The 11,275-nt window shown below is 44.6% G+C and overlaps 2 protein-coding genes across 2 annotated transcripts; one reads left to right on the top strand and one right to left on the bottom strand.

Moving 5' to 3' along the window:
• Positions 1-1,192: 1,192 nt before the first annotated feature.
• On the bottom strand, positions 1,193-2,885 carry LOC119377289 (uncharacterized). Its single transcript, XM_037646822.1, has 3 exons — positions 2,627-2,885; positions 2,356-2,544; positions 1,193-1,246 (listed from the first exon to the last, which is right to left on the bottom strand). The coding sequence occupies exons 1-3, from the start codon at positions 2,750-2,752 to the stop codon at positions 1,193-1,195; spliced, it is 369 nt and encodes a 122-aa protein (XP_037502750.1). The 5' UTR covers positions 2,753-2,885.
• Positions 2,886-3,230: 345 nt separating this feature from the next.
• Positions 3,231-5,422, top strand: LOC119377288 (uncharacterized; the record flags this gene model as incomplete). The annotated part of the gene is made up of 6 exons (XM_037646821.2): positions 3,231-3,439; positions 4,106-4,206; positions 4,302-4,545; positions 4,674-4,798; positions 4,894-5,031; positions 5,300-5,422. Coding segments are annotated over exons 1-6 (912 nt in total), but the record flags the coding sequence as incomplete, so codon positions are not given.
• Between the last annotated feature and the right edge of the window lie 5,853 nt (positions 5,423-11,275).

Below are 11,275 nucleotides of genomic sequence, written 5' to 3'. Positions count from 1 at the left end.
ACACTATATTAAAATTCTCTAACTTTATCAATGACGAAACTGTTCTCACGCCATTTACAGGCCTACCACTAGCAACAGCTTCTTGCATATCCTGTATCATTTGAAGCTCTGTTCGTTCTTGTACTGTTTGTTGTACAGGATACTTAGTGGCATTTAAAACTCTTTCACCCTTTTGAAGGCACCAATTGCATCCATGATACGCATTAAACTGCATTACACCCTGCATAGGTGCCCTTGCAACTGAATCTACAGCGCAACAAATGCAGAAGGCCTTGAAAGTTGTTGTACGGCCACGGTGCTCGAGATTCGAATCCTTTTTCAGAAAGGTCATTTACAGCTCCAACGAATGCATCCTGAAAAGGCACCATGTCAGGCTTTTTCTTGCCAAACCACAAAGCAGCTAAAATCACTTTTTGCATTCTCTGTGTGGCAGGCAGTTCATTGACAAGCAACTGAATTGGCCAGATTGCAGTACCACTCGATTTAAAAATGGGAGTGCCATCTGCATTTAGCACAAAACTAATTCTATGCCCAGCATTTGCTGTTGAGGATACAAAGGCACGGTAAAGTTCTCCATCACAAATATCTGAAAAGCTGTCTTTTGGTTCAAGTGGCTCTGTCAGGTCTAAAATGTCACATCCCTTGAGTACTTTTGGAGTTGTGAAGGTATGTCAAAAAGCACAAAAAATGAATGCATTATTGACCGTTGAAAAACATGTGCTATGGTTGCATTTCAAGCACTGAAAGGGTGAACTTGGATCAATGTCACCTATGTACGAGGAACATTCTGGACAAAAGAAGTGGAAATTCATTGTTGTGCCAGCTTTTTCAATTACTTTCTTAAGCATGTGCTTAGAATGGGAAGAACTGGTCTTTCAAAAAACAAGTTAATCATTTGAACCAAATTTCTGTCAGTGCCGAAAATGTCAAGCTGTGTTGGACTGCAGTATTTTAACACCATGAGCAGAATGTCACCTTTTGAAACTGCAACTTTTTCTTTAACAATTTCACCAAATAGTTCACTTAGTAGTGGTGGCTCCATGCAGGCAGAATCTGAAAAACAAGAAGCTTCTAGCTCAGAGACTTCCTCTAGTGCACATGGCTGGCTCAAGTCCTCCTCGTGTTCGGATTCTTTGTCTTGAGCGTCTAGTTTGGCTGAAGTCCTCTCCTTGTCCGAATATCTATGTTGTGCTTATGGCTCACTCGAGCCCTCTTCTTGCTCTTGTGCATCCTGGTTATGACCTTCCTGCAAGTATATTATTGTTTGTGAACATGCGCAAATATCAAATTATTCTTGAGCCTATTTGAGAGGTATTAGAATTTAATTTTGTCAGTGCCCTAGAGAAAATGTCAAATGCAGAACTGGTAGTCCATTCACTTAACGGCAAGCAATACAGTCAAATTAGTAACAAATGCATGAAATGGAAAAAAGTCACAGTTTCATTACATGGGCGAAGCAACGAATGCACGCAGCGGGCCACTCAAGCGCAAAGTGCACACGAAAAGAGCACACACAGGAAGAGTGCAAATTAAAACTGTCACAGTTGTTACTTCGCATTTCACCAGCGCACTGCAAGCGTCAACTATGCAAAACAGCGCTCCCAGATACTTTTTCCCTCTAGAAAACTGCGGCGCCTTGAGCGACTCCTCCGCGTCTACTGCTGAGCGGTGGCATTCGACGCATTGTTTACCTAAAGTAGAGGAGCTTCGTGTGTAAGGGTAGAGGAGCTCCATGTTAACCCAGCATGCCACATCGCAAGTGGGTACAGGAGTGGGCCACTCTTTAGTGTGCGTCTCAAGGACAGTTTGAAGGAAAATCTAGGAGCGTTGCTTTAAATTGCGCAGTCTTCTAGCAATCTCACAAGTGAGTTGTTTGGCTGTCACAGATTTGAATCCTGGTAGCACGCTTCAGAAACCCTTTCTTTCGATTTATTTATTTCCTTTATGGCTTTTATTTATTTGTACATATACATACAGATAGCTTGCACGCGACATCATGGGTGCAGCTTGTGAATGAACTGGTACTCCACGATGGCGACTTTGATGACAAACAAGTTGCGTTAATGTGTACATACGACATGGCAGGAACGTCTCTGTGCGTAAACATTGAAAGAACCTAAGTGATGTTTTGATAACATTAATGTGACATCGCGAAAATTGCGTCTCCGCATGCTGGTGTTCCAACATGGCAGTTTCAGTAACATCTGTGCAAGCCCTCTATACATATTCGGGACATGAAGGCAACGGCAAAAATCAGCTGAAAGTGTCCGTGTAATTGCTATCGCAAAAAAAAATAATAACACCCTATTTGACCAATTGTAGAAAGAATTGAGTGGGTACATCGCGTATGCTTACCAAGTCAACATTTCCGTTAAGGTCACATTCGCGCACATCGGTACTGTTGAATTCATCATCTGTGAGATCCTGCGATTCCATGCCATGTGCCCCGACTGGCGTAGCAGATGCCTCGGCGCTGCATTCTTGGCCCATCGCTACGCTGTCATCCTGGTTAATATCGCAGGAAGCGCTGACCGGCTGGGATGTCTGGAAACAGCGAGCCATAATTGGTTACTTTTCCGCACTTGATTCGCACGACACAGTAGTAACCAGAAAAAAATTGAATTACCGCTGCTGCAGATGCCGTTCGAAGCCGCGCGGATGCATCTGTAGACCTGGGTACGGAAAACGTTGCTCCAGGATGTAAGTATTCCTTGTAACGTCCGCGCTTCTTGCGTTTTTTCAGCGGTTCCATGACTGTATGGCAGGTCGTACCACGCTTCTATCACCAGCTGCGTCGTAGGGAGCACCACTCCACTCCACGAGGCGTAACACGTAACCCTCGGATACCCTCGGCCTCGGCTACGCCGCTATTTTTCCTTCACATTGTGAGCTGACGTCATCAGCTCAAAGCATCTCAAAAACGCAGCGAGCCCAAATATGCTAATAAAACAAAGTAGTAATAAACGCTTTTTATTGTTATTTATTTTTTTAATCGTAGCTGTCGCCTAACCTCTGTCGCCTGATTGTTGTTTGTCGCCTAACTTTTGTTATTGTCAAGCAAAAGCATAAAAATACAAAAATGACAATTTTTTTGAAAACATAAAAGCAACCGTGTTTCGCGTTTAGTCGGAGTGAGTGCCGTAGCCAAAGCCGGTTTGTGGCCGAAGTCCACGAGGCTGTCACGCGGTAGTCAGTGTCACTCACTCTGCTTCGTTTTTTTTGTCTTGTGGTAAACAACTTTATTACCGCGTGAAGCACATGATGATTACGCATGCTTATGTGCGTTATGAAGATGACAGAAGATGTGCTGTTGTGAACATTGGGGATGTTAAAGGCTTCAAGCCTGACGACGACTTCAAGGCAACCTTCTACAGCGTCAAATGGACGGACAAACATGGCGAAGCTCACTTCTATCGCGCCAGGATTCTTCTCGTCGGAAGTAAGCTTGCTTCAAATTAGCCGCAACCTTTTATTTATGTGTGTGTGTTTGTGTGTGTGTACGTTTGTGTGTGCGTGAGTGAGGGATATTATAGAGCACGTGTGCGATAGACTGCACCCCGGCGGTCGTCATGCCTACATGTTCCTTGTTCGGTGATCGGTCGCAGATAGTCAGCGTTTCAAAGAAACTCGAAACGCTGTCTTGCTTAATATTTCGCAATTCTATATCGCACGCTATCAGTGAAAAAAAAAGAAAAAAAAAAAACGATGGCGCCTACATAGTTAAATCTTTTCGCCGAGAATAAATAATGGTGCATGTTGGTGCCCCACTTAACATCCTTGTTTTGTTAACAAAACAAGGATTCCTTTAATTGTTGGGGTATTGCATTTGCATGGCATCTCGTTAGCTGTACTTTGTGCGGTTGAGATATCTTTCCCTCTACTATGGATATCTTTCCCATTACGCAAACATATATTTCAAATTTTATTCAATATTGGTAGTTTAGGGGCTCACACTACGCCGTAATACAATGCTTGTCTAATTTTGTGCTGAAAAGCCAAAAATGGGATTTGAATCTAGAACTCATAGTGAAATAATGCTCCATGTTCTGTGTACCACAGCAGGCTGCTGGCACAGTATCAGCATAACTTTTTTTGTATTTTTCAGAGTCTGAAGATGACCTCGAAATAAAAATGAGGCAAGGGCGAGTGCGAATTCCAAAAATCGTTGACGGAAGCAACAGTGAGGACAGCGACGAAAGCGTTCAGGTAAACATAGTTTTCTTATAGCAGTGATGTCTCTTTTGCACTTCTTAATGGCAAGTGACGTGATATGTATTTGATGACATTTCCTTCTCATACAGACACCAAAAAAAAAGAAAAAGCGGGAAGAGCCCAACAACGCGCTGCTGGACTTACTGGCATCCAAAAAAAGGAAGCTCATGCAAAAAGGGCATGAGCAGCAAAATAGCCAACTGACTGCAGCCCAGGAAGAAGTGGCCCGCCTCAGCGCTACAGTGAGGCAGCAGGAAGTGGAGCTGAAAGAGCTGAGAGCTCTCAATAGGGATCTGCAACGAAAGCTTATAGACTCATTGGATTCCAGGCAAGGTAAGCAATCTTTTATGAGCATAAAGAACACAGTAGAAATAGCAGCGATTAGGTTTTTGTTAGAATTATATACAATTAATAAAAGATCACCAGTGTTCTGATGTGTTTTATATTTCTCTTGGGTGCAGCCAATTCATCACAGGCACTGCCACCTGCATCTGCATCAAAACGCATCTGCTGCAGCACAGACACCACCGCGTGTCACTCTACCACCGCCGGAGCAATCTACACAGGAGCGGACCTCCTCGACACAGTATGCAACTTGCAATTTGAGTTTTGGTTGAACTCGTAAGCGGCATATCTGTTCTTGCTGGGTTTTATGGAGTTTGTGATTTGTATTTTTTACAGGCTGACATTGGGAGTGCCTTCAATATCAACATCAGCTTGGCGTCGCATTCAAAGGCCACCCTAACGGACTCCATGTTTGTCAAAGCCCCATTACGGCTGTTTGGAGTCCGGCAGCTTTGCTTGGACGGTCTCTGCAAGGTAACTGCCGGTTTAAGAAATCTTTTATGGCGTCTTTTATTCTGTTCTGTAAGCACTTTTGCATTCTTTTTCTTTTCTTCCACTTTGCAGGAAAGCACTGTCCGCGATTTCCCGACCGTCCAAGGAAGGCGCCACTGTCGCCTTGGAAAGTGTCGGTGATACGCGTGAGTGGAAGATAATTCATCACGTCTAATACTTATTCACTGAGTTTGGCCAGTGAAACTTTAAATTATCTGCTTGCGTGTACATTTTTACTTTTGTTTGACAGAGTGCTACAAGGAGCGCCTTGAAAAAAAAAGGACTCGTTGCGGAACTGATGCCTGGCGCACTTAAACAGATGAACCGCTTCATCGTAGAGAACCTGAGCGACATCGAAAGGATGTCCCAAAAGGTTTGCAAGCTGGTTAATTGCATTGTCACATTTCAGGTTGGAGAGATAAATTTGCACAGAAATTATTTTGCCTGTGCATGCAGTTTTTTAGTGTATGCCCTACATTACTCATGTGCAACAGCACACAGAAATTGTCTGTAATTACCTTTCCAGTATCAGAGACCACCTGTTAGGAAATTGTCTACACTTTTGTTATTGGAGAGCTTTTCCCATGATCTACAAGTTATAGTGCATGCACATTCATTTTGTCTTTTATTCCTTCACTGTTTCTATCAGAGCGGCCAAGGAGCTTGCCATGAGGGACTCCTGCAGAACCTGTGGACTCTGTACGAAATAAAGTCACTTTTTTTGTATCCCTCAAATTTTGTGTTTGTTGCCAATTACTGTTGCACATTGGTGCAATCGGTCACTCCAATTGGTCGCTCCAATGGCCTCTCCAATTGGTTGGAGTACCAATTTGGTCTCTCCAATTGGTTGGGGTACCAATTGGTCAGTCCTGCAAAAACCAATTGGTCGCGTTACAATAGGTCCAATTGGTCCAATTGTGTACTAATTTACGATTGGAAATTTTCCAATTGGTTCCAGTTGGAAATATTCCAATTGGAGTCAATGGTTTTTTTTGACTGGGTAGCTTGCTGAATCATAGGGATACAGGTGTAATGTTTATTAGACTGCTATAAAAGCGGAGCCAACACTGCAACCACCGACGTTAATCTGATATGACGCCTGTATCGTAGGAGTACACATCGTAGGAGTATCATGTAATGTTTATCGCTTTCTTGTAAAATTAGATAGCCAGCACCACAACCACAATTGACGTTCCACCGCCATTACGCCTGCATAGGCTGTTTTTCCAAACCAGTTTATAGACCTGGCGTGGCTGTGTGGTGGAATACCTGATTGCCACGCAGAATGCTTGGGCAGCTTGGGTTCGATTCCGGCTGGGATCCTAATTTTCATTCCATTCCTCAGGTCAACGCTGCCGATGTCGGTTTTAGATGTGAAGCATCTTATAGCGGAGTTCAATCCGGTGGTGGTGGTGGTGTGCGGCGTGACCACCCTGACTGCGCATGCGCAAACCTTCTCCACTTCCCCCTCCCCTTTCCCCCTCTCATTTCCCTTTCCCATCCCCTCTCCCCGTCCCCCTCTCCATGTCACCTCTCCCCTTTCCCCCTCACTACTCCACCTCTGAAACGCGGGCTGTACATGCCCAAACACTGCTTCGCATCGCCTCATGGTCCCCTTTAGCGGGAGATGGTGTGATTTTTTCTTAGCGCTCTCGCATTTAATGTCTGTTCTCGCCGTTATATAAACTGTCAATCACCTGTGGCGCATACCCATGCACCGCGCCCCGTGGTAAGCGTGTATGTGCCACACGTGCCTGGAGGAAAGGGTTTGACAACGTACGCGACAGGATTTTCACTTTATTCATGTCATGTCCCGACAATCATATTCGTCAAATCATGTTGCCCTCCCATGCCAATTTTGGTCTGCACCCAGTTAAGGAGGCGATCATGAGAGCCCCCAGACGTAGGCGGCTGGATAGATAGATAGATAGATAGATAGATAGATAGATAGATAGATAGATAGATAGATAGATAGATACGTAGATAGAAACGCTCAAATTGCCAAACGTTCGCTAAGAAATGCTTTGCATTTAAAACTCGGTCATGGCTATATAACGCCTACCCATAGCCACCTTCAGAGCGTAGGACAGTGATCTCACCAAAGTGAAGCACCATTGGATGCTTAACTTCTATCTCAGATATGGCGGCCCCCATGTCGGACGCGAGCAGGTCGGCTCCCAGTGAAATATCGAGCCAAAAGCGTGTCAACTGGACCGTTGCGACGACGGAGGCGTTGATACGCATTTGGGAAGATAAATACCGGTTTTGAGGTACAAGTTTGTCCGTGCTGTAAAAGCCTCGTGTGCATTTCACGATAATTATACATGGCTGCATTCGTTCATTGAACAGGGCATCACGCTATTTGCAAGACGCGCATCAAAACACGCTGCTGACGCGTCCATAATCGAGCGTGAAGCCCTGTACAAGGCGGTGTTATAGCGGTGTTGCACGAACGCAGCCATGTATCAACTAAAGAACGCTTGGAAGCGCTGCAAACGTGTGACAGCTAAAGTGACAGCGCCTGTGTCTGGTTTACGGTAACTGTGGTAACGCGGCCTCCATTTCATGCTAAAATTTGCGCAACTGAGAAAACTTTGAAACTGGTCGGGCATTTTGGCGCAGTGTGGCGCAATTTCAACAAATTTCTAGGTTTTGGCTCGGCTTGGCGCAAAAATAAGGAATTGTATCAAAGTGGCGCAATTGGCGCAGCTGTTGCATCCCTGTTGTTTTCAGCCCCAGTGCGCCCTTACAGTTGGTAGTCGGCACCTGTCTTGTTCTCTTGTGCCTGTGCTTGCATGTCGCTTACCTTCTTTTATGTTGGCAGGGTTGCCTGTAACTCTCTCAAAATTCCTTTATTTAGTGTGGAAATGATCTAAAAAAATTGACACGGATGAGGGCGGGGTCCTCCCTGCCAAATGCTGCACTTTTTCCCACACTAAATATGTGCCCTAAACAATGTGCACTGCAACGATACTTCTTGTCTTCTGAGAAAAAACCTAGATGCCTAAGCACCACCAGCAGAAAGAACAAGCACAATAAAATGCTGGTGGTGCCTGGGCGTGTAAGTTTTTTCTCAAAGTTGTGTACAAACTAGCCCAGCGGCAAGTTCTGCCGAGTAATATTTCTTGTCCTTTTTTGCAGTTATCGTGGAAATCTGACCGGCAGAAAAATGTACTCCACACAATGTTTCTTTCAGAGAAAAAAACATATTTTATTAAAAAATGCTTCCTGTCTCTTGTCTTCAGCAACTTGCACATAAACATTGCATCAAAAGAATAAATTTGTTCAAAGCCACCCAAATGTAAATGCGGGTAACCATGATTTTTCCAAGCTCGTCAAGTTTAAAGCAAATGCAGCTTTTTACTGCAGTTTGTGACATTCATGACTAATGGCAACACATTAAAAACAGCATTTCACACAGACAATGAGCATTTTTTTTGATGACCACCACACCTCCTGCTGCGTCTGAACTGAAGTTTTCCGCCAGGAGGTTTAAAAACACCCGGCCGAAAGAGGATGATGTGGCAGAAAAATAAATTTATGAAGTTGGTTTGAAATAATTTTCGATTCGACAAACAGAATAAACACGCCAGCTCTCGCCACACTAGCAGGTTGACATGAAGAGATGGCAAAAAATAAGACTCACAGCAGGACAATACAAAAATGAGGGTTCTAGCACCAATGTGAGTGACACCTTACAGTGACGCTGGGTGATGTACGTGACAAGTCATGGTCAGCAAGAAACACTGAACGTATAGGTAGCAGTGGGTACATGTACAGGCAGGCTTGCACAAAGAGATCAAGCTTGCAGCAACTAGGCTACAGGGCACAAGACACCGACAGAAGAGGCTCAGAAAGGAGCATCAAAATTGTCTTAAAAGGTTCAGGTGGAATACGGACATGAACCTGATGGCTGCCTGTGGTCAAAGACGCAGAGCTTTTGCTAGCAAGCTTGCTAGGCATTCCCAATGGCCAGGAAAACAACACATTTATAGCTGGCTGTCTTACTTTCCAAATACTACTTGCTATGCGCACCTGGTAAGACAGCACAAGGCTTTGATAAATGGACCTTGTCACTGTTAACACAGCATTTGCAGGTGTGATGTGCCTTGACATCGGGTGCACCACAAGGTGCCTTTGGCAAAGTGTAATGACGCAAGACCAAAAGGTCATTTGTACAATATAAATGTCTGAAAACTATCTGAGAACACTTTTTCTCGTTGAAAAGTAAGTACATGAGTACAAGCAAGTGTGAGTTGATGAGCACACATTGCATAAATAAGAACTAGATGAGGAAATAATTTCCCTTGGTAACTACTATTTTGTTAACGTTATCTATTAAGTACGTTGCCTCTGCAACATAGTTGCATACTTAATCACACCCCAGGAACAAAGCGACAGGGTAGCACAGAACCACTTGCATTAGCAAGGCACTGTAGGCGCTGCGAGTGTACTGAAGTCCATATTCGCGGCAGCATGCGCAATGGTAATTTCGTTCAGCTAAGAGTGTCACTGAACATAGTCAAACTGTCTTGAAACCAAATTAAAGTTGTATGTTTCTTGGTATCAGCAGCACAAGGAACACCAAGGAAGGAATGCGTGTTGAGGAAAGGCTAGCTAAATTGTAGCAAACTACCTGGCTTGAGAAGGCATACAGTGTCAATGGCCTTGTTACTGCATGTACGAACCAAACTGCTGTTAGGCTGTTTCATGGCATTTGGACACAAGTTTGCCAAACATTAATAAGCAGGAGGTATGCATTACTTTTCTCGCTAAAATATTGGCTCTTTAACATTCATGCCTTGCACAGAAATAGCATTTTGCAGTGCATGCAATTTTTTTTTAGTTCACCACACGACTGTCCAGAATAAACTGGCAGCATATATTTGGGATGCTGTAGGGAAAAAAACCCAAAGAATTAGCAGGGATGATGTAGGTATTGTACATACAATAACACTGTGTGCATTTTGCTTTGCACTAATAACCAATCGAACCTCAACTACTTTACAACAAGACTGGCCGTTCGCATCACTGCAGTTGATGTATGCTTCAACTATTTGGGCGAAACAGCTGAGAAATGCACCACAACATAACATAACAGCATGCACTAAAAAAAAAAGGCCGTCTCTGTGCAATATCTCGGTGCCAGCAATGTCGGCAGTATAATTTGAAGTGTTCTTGTGCCAGCATTCAGTATGCTATACTAACTTCATATCACAGCACTGCAACTGGTGACACATTCTTTAAATGCACTGTTAATTGCTGTGGTGCTTTGTCTGTGCTTTCCTCAAACTTTCTAACCTGCCAACAGCTCTTACAATACATTGGCAAACGGTGGGTCGATGGTGTGCAGTCGCACTGCACGCCGGGTGGCTGATTTGTGGGACTAGAAAGGTCAGTGCTTGTTGCGACTGGCAACCCGAAACAGCTCCTGTACGGTGACAGCAACACGAACCAGGCCTCGCTCTTCAAGCACGTCTTGGGCTGAACAAGTGGCTTCCTGCAAGACCAGTCAGTGGGACCAGATTATGCACCATAGGAAGCTTATTCGGTGTAAGGTCACGCCAGGTTATATTCCAATAAAAAAAAAAAACTAATTTTTTGCTCTCAAGTGTAGTTTCTTAAACTGGACTGAGCAATGCCTATCAATCTCATACAAGTACAGATGGCCGGAAGATAGCCGGAGACTAGCTATAATAAGAGGCCATCAGGACCTCGATAGCGAAATGAGACATGGCGCTACGAGATCCCAAAACGAACTGACTCGTTATTTTTCCCGCGTCCTCATCTTCCAGTCTCCAGGCGTGACGCCCCAACACACAAAGCAACAGCGCTGCGCGAGGGCGCTGCGTGTTAGCTGCTAACATTGTCACACTCCTCTCCTCTTAAGAAAAATAACTAGCAGTACCTAAGCACTGGTTTTCTCGACCTTTTGCTGCGTCACAACATTGGTGTGCAAGGCACAGCCACGGAAGAGTTACTGCCCACAGGAACACCACGGTCGTTTGCAGTAATGTCAGTGTTTATGGCACAGCCCCTTTCAGGTGAGCTTGTTGTAGACGGCTCGACAGCCTCTTGCTCCGTCATGTCATGAACAGTTGATCGAAGGAGAGGAGGCTGCTCCCGTTGTGGTATGGCCGCAGCACTAGCAGGGCGAACCTCGTTTCAAAAGTAGCCGGTGGCCCTGTCTGGGCAAGACGCAAGTGGTCACCGTGTCAGTGCCATA

The sequence above is a fragment of the Rhipicephalus sanguineus genome, unplaced genomic scaffold (genome assembly GCF_013339695.2).
Source record: "Rhipicephalus sanguineus isolate Rsan-2018 unplaced genomic scaffold, BIME_Rsan_1.4 Seq4286, whole genome shotgun sequence".
NCBI lineage: Eukaryota > Metazoa > Arthropoda > Arachnida > Ixodida > Ixodidae > Rhipicephalus > Rhipicephalus sanguineus.
Note: the sequence above shows the minus strand (reverse complement) of the source record. Positions and strands in the feature narration are given on the sequence as shown.